Genomic DNA, 27491 nt, shown 5'->3' with positions numbered 1-27491 from the left:
TTAGGCGATAGGATAAAAATAAAAAACAGAGTGCAGGCTATTTATGTTTTGTTTGTTTTTTCCTGTGCAACAGAAAACAAAAAAACAAAAACAAGGACATCAACTGCGCTGTGCAACGGTCAGGCAGTTTTATGGGAAATCACTCCCAGCATGACTTCAGTAAAACTTAACTTTTGTAACCAGACAAGCACAACCGACCTTTGCCACATCAGGCCAGCACAGAGCTGCACTTTTACAGAAGCGGCGATCGTGGCAAGGAAGATAAAGGGCACATGGGGTGTAGGGATGGGGAAGGGAGGGGTCCTCACCTTGCGACATGGAGGTTGGGTTGAAAGCTCTAGGAGGGAAAGGGGGCTGAGGTCCAGTGAGGTAGGCGATGCGTTCCAAAGTGGGAGTACCTGTTCCCCCAGGGTGAGGCAACAGGATAGTTGGAGGCATCTGGGCTAGATCAATAATCCCTTTTACAGACAGAAGCAAAGGGCCAACGGTGAACAACAAGAACCAATCCATCAATTTCTGAATGTATGAACACCGTCTATACTTAGCTGTAACCCATCACCTTCATCTGTTAGTGCTTCCAAATACAAATTGATCAATAAGCAACAGGGCTGCAAAGAGAGTGGAATAGTGGTCAACTTGTAAGAGGCAACCACTCAGCAAATGGAGATTTGCATGACTATACAAAATGTATAAATTGAGCTGTAGCCGAATCATTTGCAGCCCCAATATAAAGAACAAATCAGCAGAATTTGTCTAGGTCATTTGCTTCTGGGCGTCTGGAAAAGGTTGCCACTACTTCACAAGCACACAGCCTGCATACTACTACCCCTCCTGCCCACAGCTGTTAGTCAGCTATCGGAGGGCCATACCTCGAGATCCGGGTGCATAAGGGATAGCAACAGACTGTTCCCGCGGTGACAGTCCTCTGGGCATCTGCTGGGAAGTGATATAATCGTTCAGGATGGTCTGCCGTGTGTTCTCTATGGTGTACAGCTGGTAGTTGTTATGGTAGCCTGTTGGGGATGGCTGCCTGGGGAACATGAATGCTGTAGCAGAGGACAAAACAAAACAAAACAAAACAAAAAAGCCCATGAACAGAAGGCTCACTGATACAGATCACCACTGCTGACGTCAGCAGCTGTAAAAGATCCTGGACATGTTATGCTTATGAAATAGAAAGTCTGAGTTGCTTTCATCAGTTTACTCAGAATCAAGGTTTTCATTATTCACATGGTGACGGTAGAAAGAATAAAAATGCTTTAAACGCTATACCAGGATCCAGCACTCTGTGGAAGGCCAGGGTGGGGTCAAGATGTGGAGGCAAATGGCTTTTGTACACTTCAGGTCGGTGATGGGGGTGATGGGGGTCGAAGGGGCTATGAGAGGGTACAGAGTCACCACCGCTCACTGGGGACTTGGCTGGGACACTGTCTCTCTGCGTCGGTGTCATGGTGCTCTTTCTTTCATGTGAAGCAGACTTTGCAGACCCCATCCCACCTTCAGAAGAGAGAGAGAGAGAGAGAGGGAGAGAGAGAGAGAGAGAGAGAGAGAGAGAGACGCACGTCTTATCTAATTAGTTGAAGCAACAACTTAATATCATTTCATTACTTTTCTCAGGAAAAAAAAGAAAGAAAAAAGAAAAGCTTATCCAGTGCCCTCAGCACTGGGTGCACATTGTGTATTAATTACTACTATAGTTTTTCGACAAAATAAGATCATCTGGTAAGGGAAAGATAAATGTCTACTTCAATTCTATCCAACTCCATAATTGTAAGAGTTATAATGTTTATTAATAAATAACTGAGAACCTGATGTTCTACTGTGAATAAAATGATTATGGAATATACCCTCTGAAGCTCGTCCCAGCATAGGTGATCCTCTAGACATGGGGTTGGTACTGTAACTAACAGGGGTCCTGCGAGCATTGGCGTCCTCATACAAGCCTGGGCTAAGCTGGGATTTGCTGGCCTCCTGGTGTGTGGAGCGTAGAACAGAGGTGGTGGAGTTGACCACAGAGGTGTGCCGTACTCCCTTACCCTCGTCGTATTTGGTTCGTTCCATGGCCTCCAGTTGGGGCATGTTGTGTGGCAGCTTAGTGGGACTGGGGATCAGGGACTTGACATTGTGTTTGATGGTGGGCTGGTTCAGATTGTGAATCTGGTAAAGGGTTTTAAAAACAACAGTTTAGTTATCAATTCATCATAAAAAATCAGTTTTGTATTTTTGTGGAGTTCATATATTAAATTTCAAAAACATTAAAGTAAATTGTTTAAGAGTGGCTGGAATCACAGCTCTGTCTGACCTGTGACATGGAGCCCTCCAAAACCCTTCTGTCTGGCAAATCAGGAGTCTTGCACATATCCTGTCCAGAATCTTGTCGTGGGATTTCATGAATAGAACGACCCATCTCTTTAATCGTATTGACGCCCTCGTAGGGCTTGCCTTTGCCAATACCCCCTTCGAAGGAGCGGGCAGGCGGGCTCTCCTGCTTTAACTGTTTTCCATATTTCATAGTATCGTCATAAGTCTCTGCGGCAGTTCTTGGTGTCCCTGGAAAGATTTGAAGTTATTTCAGGTTTGCTTATTCGTTCATGTGACTTTGAGTGATGCATCAACTTTACAGTAAGCTACCTTGCATTATGGATCCAGTGATCACCGGTCTTTCCTTAGATTCTCCATGAATGCTTTCTCTGGGCAAAGCTCTGCTAATTAACCCTGAGGGGGGAAAAACAGAAACAGGCACCGTGAGCCCCTGACACAGAAAAGACAAACAAGGACAGTGTGTATATTCAGTGACACACAAGCAGTACCCTCCAACGGGGCTCCGTCTCTGCCTGTGTGTCCTCGGCCCATGGGTTCCTCCATCATGTTGAAGGTGCGTTTCAGCTCATGACTTGTTCGGGGGCTGCGGGTGTTTTCCCTGGGGTTCTTGATGGCTACTGGTCAATAAAACATATAATAACACGTGTGTGCCAAACAAAGAAAAATTGCTATTTGCAATATCGACAATAAAAGGCACTTACAACTATCATAGGACACGATATGCCCACTTTTGCCTTCATAGATGACATGACCTTTAGCCAGCTGCTCCCCCCTAGCTTTGTCTGGGCTGCTTGGGTCTTCTGTGGCAAGCCTTGTGATGGTGCCCTTCAGAAGGTCAGCAGCAATGCTCGACTGGGCCAGAGCTGGTGTGCCCTGTTTAAGGGGAGAGCAAAGAAATGTTCTATAAATACAAAAAAAACCCCATGAAGTGTAAAAACAAAAAAACAAAGCCTCATTTCATCCATTCATTACCTGAGTGATAGAGCCTCTGAAAGGCAGACCTTCGCCAGCCTTTGCTGGGTTGCCTCTACAATCCTGTATGGATGGAACTGCAGCTCCTAAAGAGTTACAGAGAGAAACAAAATATAACTAGACTATAAGGCTTGAGAAAGTTTTCTACTAACAGGAACTCCAGTTCTCTATTTGCAGAATTCTGTGTGGGACAATAGTAAAACAGACAGACCATGCCATAAAGTAGGTGCGATGCCTCAGATGTCAACTGTGACAGAATTTCTAAAGAGCAACGTCCTTTGATCTGGATGTTTTGCTTTCTGACACTGAAAGCAAAGCATTCATTTTCATGCCATGCTTGGTTTTCCAATGTTGCCAGCTCTATATGAACAGAAGAAGTGATAAACAGCTTAGTCACATGAAGCCTGTTATCCTACCAGGCTTGTTAAGATCCTGCTGCCGCGGCAGACCCAGAGAGATGGAGCCCACACTGCTCTTAGTTCCCTCTGGCCCATAGATAGCGTGGGATGGCAGGTATGTGCCAGGAGTTCCCTGGAAATTAAATCACAGAACATATTTCAAAGTCAGCTCACTGGGTACACAGAAACAATAAAGCAGTTCATTTTATTAAGATGGGATCAACTGTCCTATTCTACCATCAACAGTGTAGTAGATAAATATAGTAATAGTTTGAAAATTAAAGTGTTGATCCTGTCATGGACAAAAAGATTTATAAAAGCTCTGATGTTAATCTTACATCAGAGCTCACATAAATTATTAAAGAATCTGATTTCTCCCCAGTGGTGTAAGAGAACAGCTAGTCTACTGGTAAAGCACAAACATCATACCCCAGGTGCCTCACCTGGGAGATGGAGCCTCCTTGGATGAAGGAAGGCTTGTCTGTGGGCTTGGTAGTTGGAATGAGTGGAGGAGGAGAGGGAATGTTGGGAGGTCGAATGGTTCTGAACGTCATGCGGCCTCCATCTGGTATATTCTGGACCAGCTGGGTAGTTGCAGGGTGAAGGACTGGTGGAAATACAGAAAAGGAAATAAGATAACTGATTAAAACAGCTGGGTATAACATCAAAAAAGCAAACCAGTGCACCCAACATACTGTTTTTTTTAAGCTTTATTCCAAATTAAATACTTCATGATAAAATATTAAGCTTTGTTCTGACAACGCTCCACTGAGTGGCGAAGTAAGCAGAGAAGACCTCATTTAACAGCCTGTCTTCAGCCTGTGGTATCTTTGGCCCATGCCCGCTGTCTGCTTGACTGTCTCCTGGGACAGCTGAATAGACAAAATGAATCATAACACACCTCAAACATGCACCCACACAGACCGGGAGTAACCTCCCTGCAGGGAGAGCAGCATGCACTCTGCACTCTATCAAAAATGCAAATGGCAGCGAGAGTTCCTCCAGCGGGCACGGGCGTCATCCTGCTGCTGGCTCATGCAGGGACAGATAAGAAAACAAGCCACTCTATGACGAATTTATAAGCCTCTGTTGCAGAGAAGGGACTGTGTGTCAGGCATTAACATTCATGCTCAGGAAGTTCAGGAACAACAACTTAATTCGGATGGACATGATTTTATCCTTGCCCCAGATTACAAACAGGGGGGGGGGGGAGTAACAGCAGAAGTTTTTGTATGCATCCTATAAGATGGAAAATAAGATAAGATGACCTTTATTAGTCCCACACGTGGGAAATGAGGAAGTAAAACATAGCACCTCTTCCCAGCTCTATAAAGTTCTGGCAAATATCTGACAGTCAATCTGCATGTAGTAAATCCAGGATAATCCCCTTATCTGGCTTTGATTTGCTGTCACAACATCATTAAAATGTGAATCTGTTAATCATCATCAACAAACAGACGGTGTATGACCTTCAGTTTGCAGTGATATTCAATTTCAGGATTCATAATTCACTATAACCATATTCTAACCGGACATGTAGCACACCTACAAGGGCGATACAGCAGAAATGCTCTTTGATGACAGCAGTCTAACAGAACATCAGAGTGGACAGGACATGGTTAGGTCATTTTTTTTTTTTTTTACTGTTGATTAATGAAAATCACCAATAGTTAAAATGATATCATTTATGAAATTATTATAAAGAAACCTATAAATATGGTTTAATGTGCTCACTTATGTAAAGCAAATACACAAAATGTCACGGAGATCAGAGGGCAACTATCACTGGAAGTGGGCTCATTTTCTGAGACACAACAAATGGAGCCAAAGAAGTGTTACCTCTGTCTGATCCATTCACAAATAAGCAAATTATAATCCAACCGGTTATAAAACGTTACAAGCAGAGAGGATGACTTTATAACAGAGTGTAAAAAAACCCCAAAAGAAACGTGACATAGAGAACTTCAGATATGCAGGATATAGATATTAGCAAAAGCAATGGATGGTCATATCTGGGCAGAGGTTTCTTCATTTCACCTTAACACTGATTGCACACTTCCTGTACATTGCTAAATGCTAATGTGTACACATATACCTTTGGACTTGGGAAGATACATCTTGAGTAATACACAAGTGCTAACACGGTCACATCCCATGACAGGAATAAGAGCTCCACAGCAGTCCTCATCTCCACTCCAAATTTAAAGTGGACCTACCATGCTCACTGCTAGCTCCACGTTTTTACTCTTGGACTCTAGTATAGAGTACACAAAATGATTCACAATTCAGAATACTCATTTACCTCATGCAGGGTCTTGGGGGGGGGGGGTCTCTGACATTAACCTGTTGCCTCATATACTGACCTCATTCTTTTAACTATTTCAGTTAGTATGTATGCACATTTTTGAAGACAATGTCATATTCCACTACCAGTGGAGTCAAAAAAATCTATAACACAAATAGAAAAGGGGTGTCAAACAAGGCCTGCCTGTATCAGCAGGGTCATGGGAGGAGGCAAAAAGGGTTGGGAGGAGGAGGTGAAAATGTGTGCTTTTACCTGGTGGCACACTGTAGCAGGAGACATTGGGGGCGTTGGGGTCAGGTGAGGCCTTTCTTAACTCCCTGGGGGAGAGTCTGTAAGGAGAGCCTGGCTGACCGGAGTGGGTCTCCTGGTCCACAGCCAGCATCATGTCATAAGGCATGTACGGTAAGGGTTTACCTGCAGCGTACAGGCATAAGGACAAAGGGAAGATAACCACCCAGAATGGATGCACATTTTTGACAGCCACACCGCCACCTGGACACGTACCCGCTAAAACCTACTATGTGTAATAAATACTGTGGTTTCAAAGCTCAGTCGTTTACTGACAGCTGCTCTCCTCTTCATGGCACTCACGCTAAAAGGTGCTAAAAGCTTTGCAAAATCAAGCTGTAATACAGTCTGCCCATTGGCTTCACTGCTCTCCATTCAGAAGGTGCATGGGTGAACTAAATCGAAGGTCAGGCAGAAGTGACCTCTGACAGCCTCTAGTCACATGGCATCAAAAAACACAAACCCCAAATCCCCCTCTTCATAAGGTATTTCAAGAGAAGTGTAAATCAAGACTTCTGTTCATATAGTACTAAACGCAGAAGGATTTTTTTTTTTTTTTTTTTTAAATCTTGGCTCAGGCTGAAGAACATTACGACAGTCCAGAGCACCCTAAACATGTAGTTTCATAAAAACATTTTTATGAAACTACATAAAAATGAATGGGTCCTAAAATATAGGCTATAAATAGTTCACTGTTAGCAGCAGCAGCAGAGAACAATGAGGATAGAGCACTGAGAAGGCAACAGGAAATGTGAGCGTTGAACGAGGATAGTTTTACTTTCTTACCATGGTCCTGCCTTTGCTTCTCTTCCTGGTGCGCTGACTCATGCACTGCTTTGATCTGGTGTTGCAACATGGCGTAACCACTGATGGGCACGCCACCAGTGCCAAATGGACCAGGCACCTAAAGTATTAAGAAGGGGGAGAAGTCCATGAGTCCGGAAGCCAGATATGAACTAAGTGAGATGATGAAGCACTGCAGGGAAGCAATTCCAGAACACGTTTAATAAACATACAAATATTATTGTTTTCATTCAATAAAAACCTTAATAGAAAAAATGTTTCCACACACAGTGGAACTGTTTGCCATGTATTACATAGTGCTTACACTATAAAGGCCTGTAGTTTTTTTGTTGTAGTTTTTTTTTTGTCTGAGAATGATCCTTCTGAAAAAGTTACCAACCATGGGTGGTATTGAAGCTGCCCGCTGATGCAGCTGATCGATGTTGAGCTGGGTTTGCTTAGGTGAAGGCACCAACACCGAGCCTGGAGGGTTAAGCAACGAAGGCTTTTCCATGGAGAATATTCTGCTGCGTGAGACAAAATATAGACGTTTAAAATAATTTGACAGCATTCTTTTTGGAAAATGCAGTTATTCACACACAACATGAACGCGTGAACAGGGAGCTTATGCTATGAAATTTGCTATGAAAATTCACCTCTGCCTTTCAGGCTCTGCTTCAACATCCTCATCAGCACTGCAGGTGGCGCTGGAGTCATTATCTGAGTGGAGCCTTTCGCCATGATCTCCCTTTTCGCCTTTCTCCTTGATACCGGGCTCCATCTTCACTTTAACCTCTTCGAGATTCATAACCACATCCAGAGGTTCCGTTTTAGGATGTACTGAGCCTGCAAAGGAAGTCACCCTGGCTTTTTCCTCCTGAGATCCCACCTCGCCCTCTGGGATTTTCTCTTGTTTCACTGTGAATTCGCATGGAGGCTCTGGAGCCTTCCCATTGCTAGTCTGGCCTTTGTCCTGGTCAGCACACTGAGTATCTCCTGCAGCGCCGTCTGCCCTCTTGGAGTCACCGGACTTTGAGGAGTCAGCCTGAGAGGGGGAAGGGGCGCTCTCTGTATCAGAGCTGTTGTCACCTCCTAAGGAAGCACCCAAGGACAAATTAATACATGACAAACAATTAATGAAGTTACTAAAACTCACAGGACTTTTCTAAACTCCTTCTAACAATGAAAATAAATATAGACATCCTGACATAAATCAAAACAAGAGCAGATACTCTAAGATTAATCATATAAAGAAGACGCAATTGGATCGTGGAAATAATACAATTCAATGAATATTCCATGAAACCATTAAAACATCAGCCATAATACAGCCTCCATGTATTAAGTCAAGAAAGAATGGGGTATTTATATCAAACTCACATAGCATGAAACCCCAGACAGAAAATCTACAACAGGACCTAAACATTCACTTTACCCATTTGAAATGTATTCACATGCATTCACGCTTAGGCACACATGTGATTGCCACTTATTGCAAAACACCATATTTTGTTTATCGCTGATAATATTTGCCTGTGCTATGTTCAAGGTCTCACAACCGCAAGCACAACCTTGAAAGATAAAAATAAATCATAAGCTCAGTTCACACCTAAGTTTAGATAACTGCAATCTATGCGGATGTACAGTATTGCAAACAAAACAGAAAGCTTAAAGTGATAAAAAATAAAAAATAAATTCACATCCAGAAACCACATGTTTAAAACCTGTCTGCCCGTCTTGGTTTGCATATTGTCTAGCTGCAGCTGTTACCATGGTGATGGTAGTCCAGATTTGTAGATCCATTCAATGCATCAAACCAAAAATCAAAGAAGCAGCTTTACAAAATATCCAAATGGTAAATCACGATGTTTATAGTTATGAGAGTTTTATTAATGCCTCTGATGGCCTAATGTGTAACTTTATAAAGTGAGATCTGTGACGTGTAGATCACCAGCAGTACCCGATTTCCATCAGATGTAGATAAAGTCAACATTGCGACGTCGCCGCAGTTATCTTGTAAAGCAGAGTTTGTTTAAATTATAGTCGAAGTGTCCAAAGTCTGTAAACCTTTCTTAAACTTGGTTTGATGTTGTTGGTTTTTTGCAGAAAAAAAACATCAAAAACACTGTGCTGTTAAAAAAAGAAAAAGAAAAAATGCCTTCATGCCTTCACCATGTAAACCCAGCAGAGATAAGGATTTCTGGAAGTGAGGGAGGCAGGTAGACAGGCAGGCTTGTTTGCTTGTTGGATCAAACAAGTGGGACCAGCACTTTGTGTTCAAAGAGTGGGCTTTCTTCAGTCTTCAAAGCTACAAACTGTTATGCAACAGGCACCTATGTAGTCTGAATTAGTTCACATCTTTAGTCTCTTCCTCTACTCGTTGCCTTTTTGCATTTGATCTCTTTTCCACTCACTTATTAAAACTACTGTCAGTACAGAGTAAGCCCACTGCCATCAACCCAGAGGAAACACTTAAATGACAAATAGAAGTTTGGATCGAGCTTCACAGATTTCTTCTAAACTCTTTACTTAACATTTGAGATCAAGCACTACGCTTCAAAGCTCATAATCAAGAATCTATCACACGATGAAGACGTGCAGTCTTTACAACCCAAAAAGAGTTCTTAAGAATGTGTGTGATTGTTATGTGTTATCTTATCCATCTCTCTGACCTTCACTGTCCTCTGCATTGTCCTCATCATCATCCGGTGATTGCGTGGCTAGACCTTCACCTTGAGACCTATCAGCACGAGCCTTTCGTGTATCCTGGGAACCAAAAAACACGTAAACAAAAAAATTTATTTAATAAAATACATTCATTCATACAGAGTTACAACAGCTTAAAGACAGCCTGCAACTGAATCCAGATTACAATCAGCTTACCTGCTTATGCTGTTGCAACAGGTTGTCCAAGTTGTGACGTCTCTTGTAATTGAAATAGAAGTTCTTGCACTGTGCCTCGCTTTTGGTGCCCACCATTTTGGCAATAGCTGTCCAGTTTCGCCCATGCTCAACAAGCCCTGGTGCAGGACGGAGAGAGATGATGCAAAATCAAAAATCTAACTTGAATACTTGGTAAAATACAAATTAACAAGGCATTTCATGTTTAATAATACAAACTAATGCCAGACAGGACTTTACAAAATCACGATGGACACTGTATTCAATCGAGGTTTGGCTGCAGTAATGTAAAAGGCACTGCAGAAAGGACAAGTTTTAAAAGCCCTATTTAGCGTGAACATGCAGTAATGGTTCTCATGCTGTGTCAGAACCTCCAATGTGGCTCTGGAAGATGATCTCAGTTAAATCTTAACGATATCTTTTAACAAATAAAAGCATCACCACAAAAATTACACTACACTCTTGGGATCCCCGCTGCTGCGATTTGCTGTTGGTCTTCCCCATCCTGCACAATCAGCTTTAATGGTCCCACTAAACTTTGAAATTATTCTTTCACCCTACAGTCAATTGGAAGACTTCCACTTACCTTTAGAGCAGCTCTTCTCTAAATCCTGTAACCCATGTGACCTCTCTCTCCCGCCCAATCCCACTAAGATAAAGGATACTGGCAGCTTGACAAATCGCTGCACAGCTAAAGACAAAACCTCATTAATGTTTCAGTTCAGAGCAGCTCTCGTTTTTTTTTTGTTTGGAGCGCGCGGGGGGGGGGGGGGGGGGGTGTACTTGAATACAGTAAACTCACTCTATCCGATCACCACTTAGCTTATCTGCTTTGATCACTATGACAAGTTGATTAGCCAATATTGTTACAGCCCTGGTCATATTTTTCCTGTGCTGCTGTAACTGCTCTGGTACTATATTTAACTAATACTCCTTCCACATAATCACAACTGTGCCAGATGTTTCATAGTATTTCTCAGTGCTGTGCACAAACAGAATATGTCTTGAGATTAATTTACAATCAGTGGTTCACACGTTCATAGTAATCATTGACAAATTAAGTTATGGTGCTGTGAGCACAGCACTAAATCTGAAGGCAGAAACTGGGAAACAATCAAGTGAACTTCTTCTAAAAGCTAATCGAAGAAAGTGTCACTGTTTCTTGTGTTACCAAGACAACATTCAATCCAGTTATATATTCAAAATATCCGTAATACACTTAGCAATAAAAGGCCTTTGTGAGCTTTATAACTTCAATGTGGTAGCTGCTCTGGTCTGACTGATTTTAACACCTCAGATTTCGCTGAGGAACTAGGGGTATATGGCCTACCAACAATACATAAGCTGTATTACAACTGCTTAAACGAAAGTGATTATACCAAATTCTAATTATACTAATATCACATTTTAGTAAAAGGTGTGAAATCATCCAGACAACAATAAAGAACTGCAATGACCCAAATTCTTTCTTAATCTGAGGGGATGTTCTGATTTGACTACCAAGCTTGGCATGTCTCAGCCTTGTAATAACACCAGGGCTTATTCAGATAAACAAATCAAGTTACTCAGAGGTAAACTGTTCACTGGGCCTGCCTGATCAGCCACATGTGGCAGCATAAAGGTGATTTCCGAACCTACTATGTTATATGACTTTCCTGTCTGAGGAGATGATATCCACTCGTATTTTTGGAAAGGTGGAGCAAATCGAAACACGCAACAGTCTTAATTTTTCAACATGAATCCATTTGTTTACTCTGCCAATCTACCCTGAATAAGAACCTATCACCAGCAAATCCAAGCAGAAAGGGGCAAGCGTAGGCATACTTGTGTGGCATTAGCTGACTAAAGACATGTAGTGTCTAACCTTAGACCAAGCGACGCGTGCAATGAATATTTCGAAGACTTGTTGAAGTAACTTTCACTTTTTTTTCCTTTCTGTTTTTTAGAGAATCTGAAAAGTGTCTGAACCTGAATAATAGATAGAGATCTTTGAAGGAAAACGTCACGGTCTGCTGCTTCCTGGATGGCCTTAATAGATCACTTCTGAGAAGTCAGCAATGCAGCTAAAAGGGCGGGGGGGGGGCGGACTACAGGCTCTCCAACAGTTTCCAGTAAAGCACCAGGAATAGTTTTTATTTGTGTGAATGCATGTGCGCAGTCATTCCCGTTTGCATGTAGGAAACGGGCAGGGCAACGCAATATCAGATAATCAAAGCGGATGGAAAAAGGCGGGAGATGGAGGGAAAAACACAATCGTAAGAAGCAGAGGCGTCTCAGCCGCACAGTGATAACAGGAAGGACAAAGACATAAAGGAAAGAGAGTAGTTCATTAAAGCAGTACCTTTTTTGGCAACCTCCATCTCCTCCTCGGTCCAGCGAGAAGTTTCTCCGGTTTCACCAGCGCCAGCTAAATAACAAAGACAGACACAGCCCCATCAGCACTGATAGAAGGAGAGAGGGAAAAAAAGCAATAGAAAGTGAAGGAGGGAGGGTGACGGTGAGAGAATGACAGTTCTTTCTTTTTACACTCTCGCTCTAGCTTACTCTCCTCCTCTCATTTTCTCCTGCTTTCTCGTTCTCTCTCCTTCCCCACAGCCCTGAGCAAGCCCTGCTCCTCTCTAATCCGAGAGGGGAGGGCCTTGGTCAGCTGATGTAGCACCAGATAGTTGAGAGCCATGCCTCCCTCTTTGGGAAATGGCCTTGGATGGAGACAAATAGACAGAACAGCCAACCCAAAAACCCTCCCGCGTGCACAGATACACGCTCCTCCCCTTTGCCTTGGCTTGATTACACAGTTCATTGCCCCGCCTCTAACAAAATTCACAGAAGAGCACGGTAAGTGTGGAGGGGGCTGAATGAACTCTAGCCCACTCTCCTCTATGGCACCCACTGAGACTGTGTAAACATTTGGACAAATATAGCTGCAGATGTACCCTTGACATTAAGAGGTGGTCTGCCCCCTTCAAACCCACCAATCTTGAAGACGAGATCAATTCTCACTGTTCAGACTTCTCCTGCCACACTGTGTTTTACTTTTAGTTAAGCAAATGTCTACCAGACTAAGCTTTCTTCTTCACTGACGAAATGCACCCCACTACAGGGGAGGCCCCTCTAGAGTGGCTCTTAATCAGTCGGATATGAAAACAGAGTGTCCGCCTACAGCATAGCATGTGGCCTAATGACATATATATATATACACACACACACCAGCCCCCAAAAGAGAATCCAAACCCCCACTGAATCAGCAGCTTCCTCAATCTGCTTGGCCCCATTTCAGCTAGGCAACACTGACAGATAGTTACCCTTTTGCCCACGTACTTCTAAGAAACATCATGGCTGCAGGGGTTACTGAGCAAGTAAACAGTCCCACTCAAAATCCACAATGTAGTCATTAAAGGAGATTAGGTTTGACAAGTCCTACATAAACCAGGATAGAAAGGGTTTGAAGCATGGGTGGACACTGTAAAGGGTTAAAGAGGACATGAAATGCTACATATATAAAGGCTAATTTACATCATGGAGCCCTGCTCTCAAAAACTGACGCAGAAAACACTCTGTGTGTGAAGCTGGATTTAAGAAATAAGTGCTTAAAGTTCAAGTTTTAAAAATATATGTTTAGCACCATCTTCTGTCAATATGGAATGTGACATCCTGTGGTTGGATGGTTGGTTGCAGCTAATAGCTAGCATAAACTAATGTAAGTCTAACTAGTGACAGAATCAATAAATCAGAGAAATCAGCTGACGTGATCTGCAATATTTTATGTAATAAATAGGGGTGCAACGATATTCGTATCGATATTGAACTGTTCGATACAGTGCTTTCGGTTCGGTACGCATATGTATCGAACAATACAAAATTTGTAATTTATTTTATCAACTTTACTTCTGACGATGCTGTCTGTGTTGAGCGCTCAGTGAATCTGCGTTCGACTGCTCCGCCTAGGGTCGACAGTGCAGCCTAGGCGGAGTAGTCGAACGCAGATTCACTGAGCGCTCAACACAGACAGCATCGTCAGAAGGAAGAGCGCAGGGCAAGCTAGCGAGACAGAAGTTAAGCTCTCCTTACAAGATGGACCTCCCCCACCCTCATTCAGATCTGGCGTTTGGAATTATTTTGGTTTTCATGTGACGTATGACCCTGAAGGTAAGCAAGTCATGGACTAAAGTAAAACAGTATGTTGGATGTGCCATGCAATGCTCAATTACATGGGTGGGAACTAGTGTGTTAGCGCAGTTAGCTCGTTAACGTGTTGGCCGTCTAGCCCCATGCACGGGGCGATCGGCGGTAGCTTGTTAACGGAGATTTGCCGTGTTGTGGCGTTAAGGTCATTTCAACGAGATTAACCTGAAAGCACTAGTGGGAACACAACGAATATGACTGCACATTTACGCCGACATCATCCTAGTGCAAAGACAAGTGGAAGCAGAAAAAAAAAAAACAAGCAAGCATGCTACTAACTTTAGCCGAGTCATTTAGACAGCTGTTTAATATGCTGCTGAGAATATAGCCCAGAAGAAGCGGATAGTATAGCTTTTATTTTGGAAAGAGACATTTCTCTGTAACAAACTCTCTTTTCCAAAGATGAGTGATTCCTCAATCAGATACAGGGCTCGCAATATCGCTAGCCCGACGTCCCGGAGCTAGCGATTTTTTCAGTCGGGGTACCAAAATCTATCTCTGCCCTGCCCGTCGGGCTTTTGTAGGAAGGAAAAATATATGTCAATGCTTTTGCATTCTTTCAGAAATGTAGCTGGGTAATTATGTCATTGGCATCGGTGAGCCACTGTCAATATGTGACATATTGAAATCGCGTTTGAATTTGCGCTTGTTTTTTGCTTTCACTTTGCAATCGCCCGAACTGTGTATAGAGAGCGACAGCACTGATCTGTGAGTGATGATAATTTGCGCACCAATTCCTCTGACATCGTCTTATTAATTGTTAGCTTACTATGCAAACATGACAAGTGAAATCTCCCGCAGCTTAAACATGTGAGAGGTTGATCGCGCAGAGAATCGCTGAGCTTATGTGAGTGCGTGTGTAAAAGCAGCAGGATTTATATTTGACTACGATGACCTGGATGACTGAGAACCTTCACAGACAGATATATATTTTAGTTCTGCTGAGCCAAATAAGACAGGTCAGGGTGAAGAAGTGACAGCCAAAGAAAAGCTTACCACAAAACGGAAAAGTTATGACAAATGAGACTATAAGGCAAAAAGAAAGTGCAGCTTTATGGTTTCATGGACAAAAGAATTTCTGTGGCTGCAATATGACGAGCTAAATAACCAGGGCTGCACATAAGTGGTCCGCAGGTGCGCATTCGCTGTCAAAATAAAAAACACGCACAAGGGTTAGGGTTAAATTTAAAAACTGTACTTTTGAGTTAAAATATATATTTATAATTTTAATAAATGACAAATTAAAAAGGCATGAACATTTTTTTTGTATCGAAAAAATATCGAACCGTGACACCAAAGTATCGAACCGAACCGAACCGTGAATTTTGTGTATCGTTGCACCCCTAGTAATAAAATAATCTTTCTTTGCCCAAACACAGCCAAACAGTTTACAACATACATAACTACACCACACCACAAAACATAACTAAGTTTCTTACCAAAGCATGACCAGGAATCCCATCAGTAGTATGTGGGCAGAAAAATTAGGTCGAAGTGTGCAATAGACAGAAAGAAAACAAACAAAAACAAAGTGGAGGCTCTGAGGAAGAGATGCCACAATTTTTGGAGACCTTTTGTTTTTTCTTCACATTATCTCATTGACTTCATTATTTCATATTAGAAGTAAGGAAAAGCGAAGCCCAAATGTAAGTGGACATGCCGATGGATGTCAGGATTTCCAATGGTCTTTGGTAAGAAATCAAACAGTTTACAACATCACAGTTTACTACATGTGTACGCTCGTAGCAACCTTTGATCTTGTAAACTGTTTGGTTGTGTTGGGAAAAGAGAGAATATTTTATTGCATAAAATAGCGTTGATCGCATCATGCAAACATCTGCTTTGTCAGGTTATGATACGGCTCGGTGTTGGCTGGAGTGTTGGACTCCAGCTTTTCGGTCTGGTGACTCCAACAGGTTCTCCTCCACACATTCATAAAGTGCTTTAGAAATCCAAACATTACAGCTAGCAGATGGATTTTCTCATTTGAGTTCAGCAAGCCAAACAACATAAAGCAACTTACTGCTAAGGAGACAGTGAAAATGGACAGTATATCCTCTTTTTCTAAACATAAAACTCATTGTTGCAGCCAGGGGCAGCACAAAAGTGATCCCCCTAAACTGAACTTTAGTTTTAGTGTGCTTATTTTCCCCTCAGTTGTTGATTCTGTCACTAGTTAGCTAACATAAACTATTGTAAGTCTATTAGCCGCAACCAACCAACCAACCACATGACGTTGCATTCCGTACTGACAGAAGATGGCACTAAACATGGGTGGCAGAAGAGTGCTTCAATTATAAGAGAAACTTAAAAGACAGGGAGCTGGGTAACTGGTAACCTGAGCTGTCACCCTCAGAGCGACAGACGTCAAGTACTGACAAGTGTGTAAAGGAGTACCATGACAAGAACACAACTACAGCAGTCCACTGATGAGAGACAGACTGCAAACAGCTTCCTGAGGGAAATGCACACACCTGGCAATGAGTACCTGAGCCAACTTTCCATTTTTAAACTATTCCCACCTTTAAAGTCTACACATTTTTAATGAGAAGAAATCCAACAGAGCAATATTCTAACACATCGTGTACCAAAGTCTTTCTAGAAGCTGACACATGGCAGCCATTTTAAATGACCACAAGAACTTATTTAGCCAGTCACTTTGAATTATTATTGTTTTTTCCTCTGGAAGTTTAAACGACACCTTCTCGGATGTAGAACTTTCATGCACAAGTATGAGTTTAGCACTCTTTGAGTGTTATGTCTCTATTGCAACCTTGTTTTAATAGGTATTCATGTTAGCTCATAATACAAGAAGTGACGAGAGAAAAATTAACTGCAGTTTGCTTTCGCTGACAGATTGCTGTGGGTCATGTTTAAAATGTTCCAACTATGTATACTTTCATAGTATTGAACTGCTTTTGTTAACATTTTAATCCCATTCCCTAAATAGTATACGACTGAATGTGGTGCACAAAAATTCACAACACTCCAGACCCCAGACTCTATCCTGAGAGTATTCACCTTTAGCAGCATCCATGGAAGCTACTGGAGTCTGGGGTTTTGCAGGCTCCTTCATGGCCTTCTGAGCTGGATCGGTTTTAGGGAACTGTGGTGGATCTGGCAAGGAAGGCTCGGGGGCAGTGTGAGGTGCTTCCTCAGCTGCCACAGATGCAGCCTCATTGGCCATGGAGCGTGTGGTGATCCTTCCCTTACGGCGTCCCTGGCTGTTGGCAGTCTTCCTGCCACGCGGCGTGTTTTGCTCCTTTCCGTCGTCGTCTTCCCCACCGTCACACTTTTCTTTGTCCTTGCCAATGTCCCTGTGGTTTTGGACAGGGAAACACAGCTTTTAGCTGTTGGTACTGCAAATATCTATTCGCTTTTGGCTCCGCAATAACAAGCTCTCTTACGGTAACCTGTTCTTTCTCCTCGCTGACTGAACACACACACATACACACACCTTATTAGAGATTGGGCGTAGACAATCTGGACAGACAAATTTACAAGTTAGCAAGTTGTCTGTCTATTAGCCAAGAACCACTAATATACACTGCAATACACCTTAATTTAAAGTACAAAAGTGTACAGGGTCGCTGGGTATCAAAAGTGAACTCTTTCCTAATAACTACAGCTAACTGAAAGCAGTGAAATATAATACAGCATATGTAACCATGACATCCTTTCTCACAGAGTGAATGGATCAAACACTGACATCAAACAAACAGGACTTTTACCTGCAGGGCCTAATGGTGACACGAGGACAAACAACTATTCATAACTCACCTAGAATCCTCCTTTTCATCTTTCTCTTCCTCGTCCTTCTTTTCCTCGTCCTCTTTTTTCTCTGACTTCTCAGACTTGTCCTCTTCGTTCTTCTCGTCTGACTTGTCTTCTTGTGAGGGACGTGTTATTTGCTGAAGACAAGAGCACATGGGGGAAATATTGAGCATTAAGAAGTAGCATTAAGTACAGTGTGGATTAGTTAAAGACATTTTATTTGTTCAAACTTAGTATAATCTCTAAAAATGCATTCTTCATATGAAAATGCAGAATCTGACAAGATTTTTGGTAGTACAAGCTTTCAGTTTATAATCTGCTTGTAGTCAAGGTGCCACTGAACCACCCTGTTTGTGTAGGCTTTGCTTCCATGTAGTTTAACAGCCCGTGCGGAGCACAAAAAACAGGATTACATTTGTCAGAATGCACCAGATAACCATCGGCTAACATCTTAGCAATGTCGATTGTCCATTTGAAATTATCTGCATTCACAAACAACAACCAGCGGATATGAATGGGAATTTTTGCCTGGATATCCGTTGGCTACACTGGAAGAACCAAAAAAATTGGCCGCTCTCCCAGAGGCTACAGACGAAAGTCAGCAGACCAGCCGATGGCTTCCAAGATTGATATAAATCAAGAACTCAAAGAGGGAGACTATTATACAGAGCAAAGTCTTATCAATGCTTCAATTCAAATGTAAAAATCTACCCAGTAAGACACTTCAAGCAGTTCCAACCACTACAAAAGCATTTTATCTTTCTCCCTCCTCAAAGGGCTTGTTTCACCTTCCGCCAGTCTGATGCTGCTTCACTATCATACAGCACAACCTAAACAGTAAGGTTAAATGTTCAGTAATAAAACGATAAAAACAAATGTTGCCCCTCATTGATTACTCTTACTTTTCATCTGCACAAATTACAGCAAAACTCAAAATATGGCAGAAGATTAACAAGCTTTGTACGCTCTTCTTTAGATGTGACCCTATACTGTATTTTTATTATCCAGCATAAACAACCAATATTGCAGACAGTGTTCTCTTTTATGTGTTTGTCCTAATTACAGAATGAAGAACCCTGATGTGTGGCCAGTTCTCGTGTCTCACTTAACTATTCATGAACTTTATATCATACTGCCAACAGATAACAAGAACAGCTTGAGACTGCTTGAGTAGTCCTGCAAACAAACAAACAAACAAACTGCATCAAAGCAAATTAGTTCACTTAATACTAACTCACTCAATATTAAACCTATATGAATGGGGTGAAAATATCATTTGTATGTGAATTAAAAAGAAAAACAAAACACAAGCCAGATGGAGTGATTGAGGACAGAGCAGCATTCTTTATCATCATTGCTGGCGTGGTTCACCACAGAATGCTTTCTCCTGCCTGTTTCAGTGAAAGAGCTGCACTGCAACAAGTCTGGCTACGCCAAGCCAAAGATTCCATGCTGGTACCAGATGGGGCCAAGGAATGTGTTTCGCTCAATGGTAAAGGCAAAAGATATGGGCAGGAAAATAGAATGAAGACACGGGTACCACTTAGGGGAGAAGAAGAAGAAAAAAAAAGGATGTGGCTGTCTTGTCTATTTTACAAAAACATGTCTCTGCACACAAGGAGTCTGGCTGTCTTGTTATACAGTAAAATCTACACAGCACAAAAAAAAAGCAATAAGAAAACTGTAACATAGTTTAATGGAGTCAGCCTCGACTCCTGTAGAACAATAGTCTGTGTTCAACTTGAAGAACTAGTGGCTGCTTTAGCCAGTCTGATAGTGTATCGGAGAGTTTTTACATCATAATGGACACACGCACACAGACACACACAGGAGAAATCAAATCAACAGTATGCGAGGAAACTGCACGTGGTGCTGTCCTCAAGTTTTCCCATAAACTCTATTAGTCTGTGCACAGAGCTTCCTTTAAATTAATTGTCCACATAACTGGAAACTTTGATGGTTCATGGTTGACGTTGTTGCAATTTGCTGTTTAACTGTCAAAACTGTTGATCACAAGCTACTTAAAAAAAATCAATGTAATCCATGCTATCCATGTAACAATATTGCATAATATAGTGCCTATAATGTAATTGACTAATGACCTGTCCAGGGTGTAAACTTGCCTCTTGTGACCCTAAGTTGGATATGCAGTTAAGAAAATAGATGAATGAATCGATCGTGCAGTATGATGATGCAGCCTTTAAGTGTTGCATGCCTGAAGCTGGGATTACTAGTGGATGGATGGATTGATAGAGTACAACCTATCACTTGGATTTAACTCTTGACTCACTGTCTACCTACAGTAGCATGAGACGCTTGCTTTTTGGTCAGTTTTGCCAATTCAAAGACCTTTCTTTGCAAAGGACAGCAGCCCAGTTTATTCTCCCCATGCATGTCCTTCTGTGAGGCGCTGTTCTGGTTTGGTCAGGGAATGCTCGTGTTTGCTTTGGAGATGGCCATAGAGCCATGGCATTCCTGCCTCTTCTCCCACACTGCGTAAAGAGCTTCTACACAGATGTTCTCCCAAAGTCAGCGAGTCCCTGTGGCTCTGTGGCTCTTCAGTGTTTTTAAATGAAGCTCTTTCCTGACCTGTCTTGAATATTTTAAGAGTTTTAATTTCTCCCGTCTTTTGCTGATTCACAAGTTGTATTTAATTTAGGAAATGACAGAGCCACAAGTCAATCTTCTTTTTCCTACCACAGAACTCAGGCCACCCGAGGAATCTCTCACTCTTTCTACAAACCATTCCACTGTGGGAATAGGAAATTTTAAAAAAACAAAAAGATTATTACTATGGATCATCTACAGTCCTAATATTCATTAGTTATTGCTATCACACATAAGACAAATACTAGGAAAACACATTTTTATAAGGATTCTGGTAAAGGAACCCAAAAAGATTAAAAACTGTCAAACCACTCCAAGTTCTATGAAAATGCTATGCACACCTGGTGGTTTCTCCTAAGCACAGTGTAGCAACTTGTCCCAAAAAAAAGAAAAGAAAAGAAAGTTGCCATGGTTACTATCCAGCACTGCGTGGGGAAGAACTATAAACCAATAAAATCTACTTCATGGCTTCAAAAACTGGCAGGAAACTGAGAAAGAGGCTATTAAGGAATACTGTGGCAAAACAAACTGAAGGTCAAAGAGTAATCACCTTGCACAAGTAGAATGGTACAACCTGCAACCTCAGTTCATACCTTATGTGCTCTGTGTCTAGCTAAGAAATCACTTCTACTCCTTTACCAGTGCTCATACAGAGGTTTCTTCTGAGTGTCAACACCTAAAGTGTCTATATAAACGATGATGGGTGACATCAGTATCATCATTTTCCCTGTTTACTATGGTTTATAAGGGTCCACCTGGGTCTGAGTTGAGTACATTTTCTCATTTAGGAATGAATGGAATGCTCCAGTCCAATACAATGTACCAGCTATGCGTGCACGTTTCACAGTGCCAGACAAATAAATAAAAATGTCTGCAAAAATCTTTGCTTTACACCTGATAGGTGAGGGTGGGTGGGCAATTTACCACAACACAAGTTGTTCTAATTGGACGCTTCTATCCTCTGACCAAGTGGTTTCTTCCAGGATAAGGTCGCCCGATCCCTATGTAGTTATGCGACTGGTTCTTATACAGCGCTACTACTACTTGAGCACACAAAGCTTTTTACACAACATGCCTCATTCACCCATTCATACTCAGGTAAATGCATCGGAGAGAAACTTGGGGTTCAGTATCTTGCCCAAGGATACTTAAGTGTAGTTTATGATCAAGCAGAGCTAGTGCCTTCGCTGTCTGCTCCACTCCAGGGTCTGCCCATCTGCCTGCAGAGAGGTCTGTTGCCAGATGGTGGCACTGTAAAAGTATGTGCTAAAACCAGTTTTGTGAGCCAACTCTTGCTTGTGCTGTTGTTAGTCAGCCAGCTAGCGGTGGAGGAGAGCGAAGTTATAACATATAAAGATCTATAGTGAAACTGAGTGGTAAAAGTGGTTTTCACACAATTTCAGTCAAGTTAAATACATATGAGGTACATGTTTAACAAAGTTCTCCAATACTACGACTAAAACACCTAATGAGGGAAGATCTATTGGAAGAATAGCTCCATATAAAGCCTCACAGATATTGGGCTGTCACAGATATACTGAATCTCAGTATATGCCATCCTGTTATGTACAGGTATGAAAACATAATGCAGCAACAAAATAAATTTGGGATAATTTCAAAATGGTGCCATGACAGAATTTTTCCAGTAGGGGCTCCATTGTTTATGTTCCTCAGCACTGTCTAATGCACTTGAACCAAAGTAACACCACAGCTGAGGTAACTGTGGCTTTGTGGAAACTGGGGATGTATGCTTCAGTGGGAAATCTACACCCTAACTACATCTGAAACTCTACCTTGTAACCTTCAGCATAACCCGATGTACACCTCCTCAGAATTGTAACTACATGATTCACGAGTCCGGAGCGGAATTAAAAACACGACATTCATTTAAGGTTATCGCGTGTTTTGTGAGCAAATGCTTTTGCATATTCGTAGTGTTTCCTCCCTTAAATGAAATATCTACTTTGCAAGTTGCCCTGTTGTCATCCGTTCTCGTAAAGTATAACCAAACTTTTGAGCGTTTGAGCCGCTTAGGTGCTGTGTTTCCTGCCAGGTAAATGACGCTCCGCAACGTGGTGACATCATTCGGGGCGACTGGAATCGATAAGGGAATCGTTTGCAAAAATGGCAAAAATTCCAAGGAATCGAAACAGTGGGAACCGGTTCTCAACAAGAACCGGGTTTCGATACCCATCCCTAACCGTGATTGGCCTCTTGAGAACCATCAATTCCTCCTGTGCATTTCCAGCTATGTTTTTACCACAGTTTTGGGATTTATCAGTAAGAGATTAACAGCCATCATCCCAGTAATAATGAATAATAATCACTTCATCAGTATAAGGAATCACAAGTGACAAAAATTTTCTGGCCTTATGTGAGGTAATGTACAAAAAAAGTGAAAAAACTTGAGAGACAAATATGTTTTCTTCTGGGGAAAAACAACTAAACAAAACAACCTGACCACTAGAAAGAGTGGAGACCCAGGAGGGAAAAAAGTCTCAGCATTTTATTTGTTTCCATCGGCTGACACTTTATTTAACACAACCACATGGTGATAAACACATAATGCAGCAGCACAACAGAAATGCTGGCAATGACGTTCGCCACTTGCGTAGGTTACTTTGTAGGCTCTACAGAGATTCCTCACAGAAATCCAAATTAGACCAAAGTTGCTAACTTTTTTTGAACTACACTGTGGAGCAGCTCATGAACCAATTACCACAGCAAAGCAGGACTCCGCATCTGAAAAACAGGGCTGATGGCCTGTTGGTGGGAAAACACGAGATGGGCAAAACAAAAGTAAGATTATTGTCCACAGATTTAAAAAAACCGCAAAGCTAAAATGCGATGCTAAGTATATTTGGTTGGGCACTATGCCAAAGTAAAGTCTAAGTGTGGGAAACTCAGTATCAGCTGATATATTGATATCTGAATTTACTCCCTAACATTTGTATTGGCAATCAGCCAAAAACTCCAGGATCAGTCAGGGTATAGTTACATTGTTTTAATAAAGTTCCAGAAACGTATTTAATTATTGTCAAAGTCGAGGCTCGCTGAAGCCATTTAAGCAGAATGATGTGGCCCGACATCTTACAACATCTCATATTTTTATTCAACTTGTCATCTGCTCGTGTATCTACTTGAGGATTAAATGTGCTTAAATATGCTAAATCTGTTAACGTGTAGCTAATGTCACTGCATGAACATGACATTGAAGCAATTTCCAATATTTTCTCAAAGCACATACAAAACAGGCATGACCACATATCATGGATTTTAATTTTTTTTCGAAAAGAAGGAAAAAAAAAACATCGCAGCAGAGGTCCTAATACGTTTCAATAGGCAGGCGAAGAAACAGGCAACAGAGGAATCAAGAAATCAACTCCCAGACTAAAGCAACAGAAGTAAACTGGCTTCAACTCAAAACTAAAAACTCTGGTTTTACAGTTAGTGACATACCTGTAAGCTCATTTGCTGGTCATAAAAATCCCTTTCCTTCGCTGAGAGCCACAGCTTACCAGTGGTGCGAATGAGAATTTACCCTCCGGTGCTTCCATAGCGGTGGTAACGGTAGCAGTAGAGGGGGAGGACAGCACCATAGTAGAGCTCCTTAGAAGGGCTGCCGGGCCACGGCACAACCACACATATTCCGGGAAAGCGTGTCATCAGGCCGCTTAAGCCGCCCAAAGAATTGTCCATCTCACATGCACACACTAATCTATGCAGGGTCACTCAAGGTAATCCCTGTCGAGCACTCCTCTTTGATTGGCACTCACAGCAGCACAGTGAGATTTTTGGGCCCGTCAGATGGCCGGGCTGTACCAACTCAGCCGTCTCAGAGAGGGGTGAATATCTCTTTCTCTCGCTCTCGCTCTCAGAAGAACAGAAGAAAGAGGAAATGGAAAACGAGGAGGAGAAAAAAAGAGAGAGAGAAAAAAAGCAGCACACAGCAGATAAGCTGCCAGCGCTGACTCGGTCTCACTGAGGATTTTTTTCACTCAGCTTCACTCACTCGCCCTACATTCCACTGCTTTACTCTTGCTCACTCTTGTCCTTTTTCTTCCAACTCTAATGACTCACTCTGCTCACTTGAGCTGCAGTTGTTAAGGCACAAAAAGCTTAAAAAGTGCACTACGTCCTGATGTGCATTATTACGAATATTAATAATAATCCATTGTATATGGGGGGAAAAAACAACACACTGAATTATTTAATGAACTGCCCTGAATCACAGGATGATGGGATTTTACTTTAGAAGTGACAAAAGAACTAAATATTTTCATTCCGAAGTGACAAAAATTACAGATTGCTCACACTTTGATGTTTTCTAGTGAGCTAAAAAAGTAGACCTGGGCTAGTTAAGTATCAATCAATGTTCATCAATCAGGTAAGGACCCTTTATAGTTCATCTGTGAATGAAAGAAGACTGTAAGAGCCATAATCACTCTGACAATTTAAAATCTTTTCAAAGAAAGGGCCATTTACTGTATACAGCCTTCTTTAACATCCACTGTTTGGAAAAGCAGTTCGGAATCTGCATCAATCAGCATCTGCAACAGAGCCGACTTGCTTATTATGCATGCAAGTAAAACGGTTAATGTAAACAGTATACAACAATCCACCACATCACATACCAGCGTCCACAAGTTAAACAAAAAGTGGTTTCAACAAGTCCAACCAATCATAAGCTCAGAAACTGGCGATACAGAAAGACATTTCTCTGCTCATAGTTGGCCTCATGTGTCACAGAAAAGTCAAGTTCTCTCTCAGCTGCTGGCAGCTTTTTTGCTTATGTAGAGAAATGGTCTACAACCAACCCATTGTACTGCACAGTAGATGTACGCCACAGAGACAGAATGTCCTGTACACAGACTATAGTGAACTGGGGAAAGTCCAACAGGGAGGAGAATAATCCAACAGAACGTGTTGGCTGACATTTGGCACTGATTTTAATCAGAGTTAGGAGATGGCTGCACTTAAAATGATGCAGCCAAGACAACAATCATATGTATGTCTCTCTAAAGGTTTCCTTTTAGCATCAACAAAGTTTACATTCCATATCTGACAGTGCTCGCACACTGAGGCTTCAAAGGAAGACGCGGCTCCGCTTTGTCTCTTTGCTTGATGCCGGGACAAGTAAGTCTTTTGAGAGACCCATGCGGCAGATGAAAGTAGCATCATCTCAAAAGAATTCCAGCTTACTCTGAATTATTCACAAAAATCTGGAATTATTTCATGTCTCTGAATCACTGTTCTGTATTTCTGCACAGCTTTTCAATCATACACCTCCTTTTTTACTCACTTTTCTTTTCTGTGTGTTCTAGCATTGCAGATTCAGCACAAGTAACTGCCACAATACATATAGTATTTTCTTTTCAAATAATACATTAATATTAAATTAATGTATCTCCACTTTTAAAATAATTAATACAATTTTCAACAAAGCAGCACTCTTCATGGCTTTGCATGATGGTGATTCCATGCCAGAAAACAAAACTGCTGGCTAGATTAAAAATGAAGAGACGTTTTAATAAACTTGTTCATCTATACAGTGTTGTCTTTTAAGAATTTAAGAAACTTAAGTCAGACCAACAGTGTCAGGTTACCCAATCCTGGACGACATTTTTCACTGTCCAAACTTCACTGCACACTTTAATTTATATTTCAGTAACTCAGAGGTTATTTATATTTTATCGTGTGCAGATAGTGTTTGTGTCAAACTGAACCCATATTGTAATAATCTCACTACTCGTAGCTTAAGTGGGCGATCGTGGCTCAAAGAGTTGGCAGTTCTTCATGTAATCGGAAGGTTGCCGGTTCGAGCCCCGGGTCGGACAGTCTCGGTCGTTGTGTCCTTGGGCAAAACACTTCACCTACCACCTACTGGTGATGGCCAGAGGGGCCGATGGCGCGATATGGCAGCCTCGCCTCTGTCAGTCTGCCCCAGGGCAGCTGTGGCTACAACTGTAGTTTGCCTCCACCGGTGTGTGAATGTGAGAGTGAATGAATAGTGGAATTGTACAGTGCTTTGAGGCCCCCCGAAAAGCGCTATATAAATGCAATCCATTATTATTATTATTATTATTATTAAGTAAATGTCAACCCTGCTTTCAGGTTGCTCTCTCTGGCCCTTGAAGACTGCGAGCAAAGCAGAGTCTGGGGTGTGGTCCTTGTGTAATATATGTAGCATATGTGTATATTTATCAGCTGTCAGTCTGATGAGAAATGAAACAGGTGTGTAAGAGTAAGACGAAGGCAGTGCTGCAGACTGTGAAATAATGACATGTCATGGCCAGATGAAAACGCTGTGCCCATCCATAACAATGGTTTTAATATAAGGCCAAGTGACATACTGTATAATTTGTTATTTCCAGTGCTTACAGGGTGTTTTACTGCTAAAGTTGACCTAATTTCCTATTGATAAAAGAAGCCTGTGAAAGACAAATCCATCATCGTGTTACTGACACTAGTAAAAAGAAAATAAATAAAACACATGAACTCTGTAAATCTTGGGTGAATCAGGTTGGTTTGATTTAAGTGGGGGTGTGATTTAAAGGTCTGGTTTAAGTGAGGGTGCTCCCTGTACAGCATGCAGAAGAAAGGATGCACAGCACCCTGTGGCCCACTGAATTCACCGCACCTATGCTGCTCTCACATTACACAGAGATTTGGTTGGTTAGACCATTAAGACTCTTTAATGTCTGATCCCAGTGTATCAGACATTTAGGGCTGCAGTACCAGTGTGAAAATAGCGACATCACATTTTTAAAAAGTGTTTGATTTACCTGGTTCCTCCTCCGTCTTCCATAGTTTCGCCTCACCAGTGTCTTGTAGTTGTTGTTCTTTTTGGTCAAGTAGTAGTATAGGACACAATCAGCAACACACTGAAACAGGAATATCAAATTTAAGAATTTCCCGTTCTTAAACCTGGTTTATTATTATCAACTATCTATTTTTTC

General features: G+C 41.8%; 1 protein-coding gene across 6 annotated transcripts in view; it reads right to left on the bottom strand.

Moving 5' to 3' along the window:
- Positions 1-27491, bottom strand: part of ncor1 (nuclear receptor corepressor 1) — a 60773-nt gene that overhangs the window by 8268 nt on the left and 25014 nt on the right. For 2 of the 6 annotated variants that reach the window (XM_026183266.1, XM_026183272.1), the window contains 21 exons: positions 27318-27416; positions 17932-18062; positions 17173-17468; positions 12311-12376; positions 9952-10088; positions 9741-9834; positions 7725-8160; positions 7469-7595; positions 7072-7189; positions 6250-6411; positions 4136-4299; positions 3711-3825; positions 3295-3380; positions 3024-3195; positions 2811-2939; positions 2632-2715; positions 2303-2550; positions 1848-2157; positions 1273-1497; positions 870-1046; positions 309-458 (listed from right to left, as the gene is read on the bottom strand). In XM_026183266.1, the coding sequence (XP_026039051.1) occupies positions 309-458; positions 870-1046; positions 1273-1497; positions 1848-2157; positions 2303-2550; positions 2632-2715; positions 2811-2939; positions 3024-3195; positions 3295-3380; positions 3711-3825; positions 4136-4299; positions 6250-6411; positions 7072-7189; positions 7469-7595; positions 7725-8160; positions 9741-9834; positions 9952-10088; positions 12311-12376; positions 17173-17468; positions 17932-18062; positions 27318-27416 (3526 nt within the window). The remainder of the gene's footprint in view (positions 1-308; positions 459-869; positions 1047-1272; positions 1498-1847; positions 2158-2302; positions 2551-2631; positions 2716-2810; positions 2940-3023; positions 3196-3294; positions 3381-3710; positions 3826-4135; positions 4300-6249; positions 6412-7071; positions 7190-7468; positions 7596-7724; positions 8161-9740; positions 9835-9951; positions 10089-12310; positions 12377-17172; positions 17469-17931; positions 18063-27317; positions 27417-27491) is intronic. The other 4 variants (XM_026183269.1, XM_026183267.1, XM_026183270.1 and 1 more) reach the window with 4 other exon arrangements.

Source organism: Astatotilapia calliptera, chromosome 10, assembly GCF_900246225.1.
Source record: "Astatotilapia calliptera chromosome 10, fAstCal1.2, whole genome shotgun sequence".
Classification (NCBI taxonomy): domain Eukaryota; kingdom Metazoa; phylum Chordata; class Actinopteri; order Cichliformes; family Cichlidae; genus Astatotilapia; species Astatotilapia calliptera.
The sequence above is the reverse complement of the archived record's forward strand: the minus strand, read 5'-3'. Positions and strand labels throughout refer to the sequence as shown.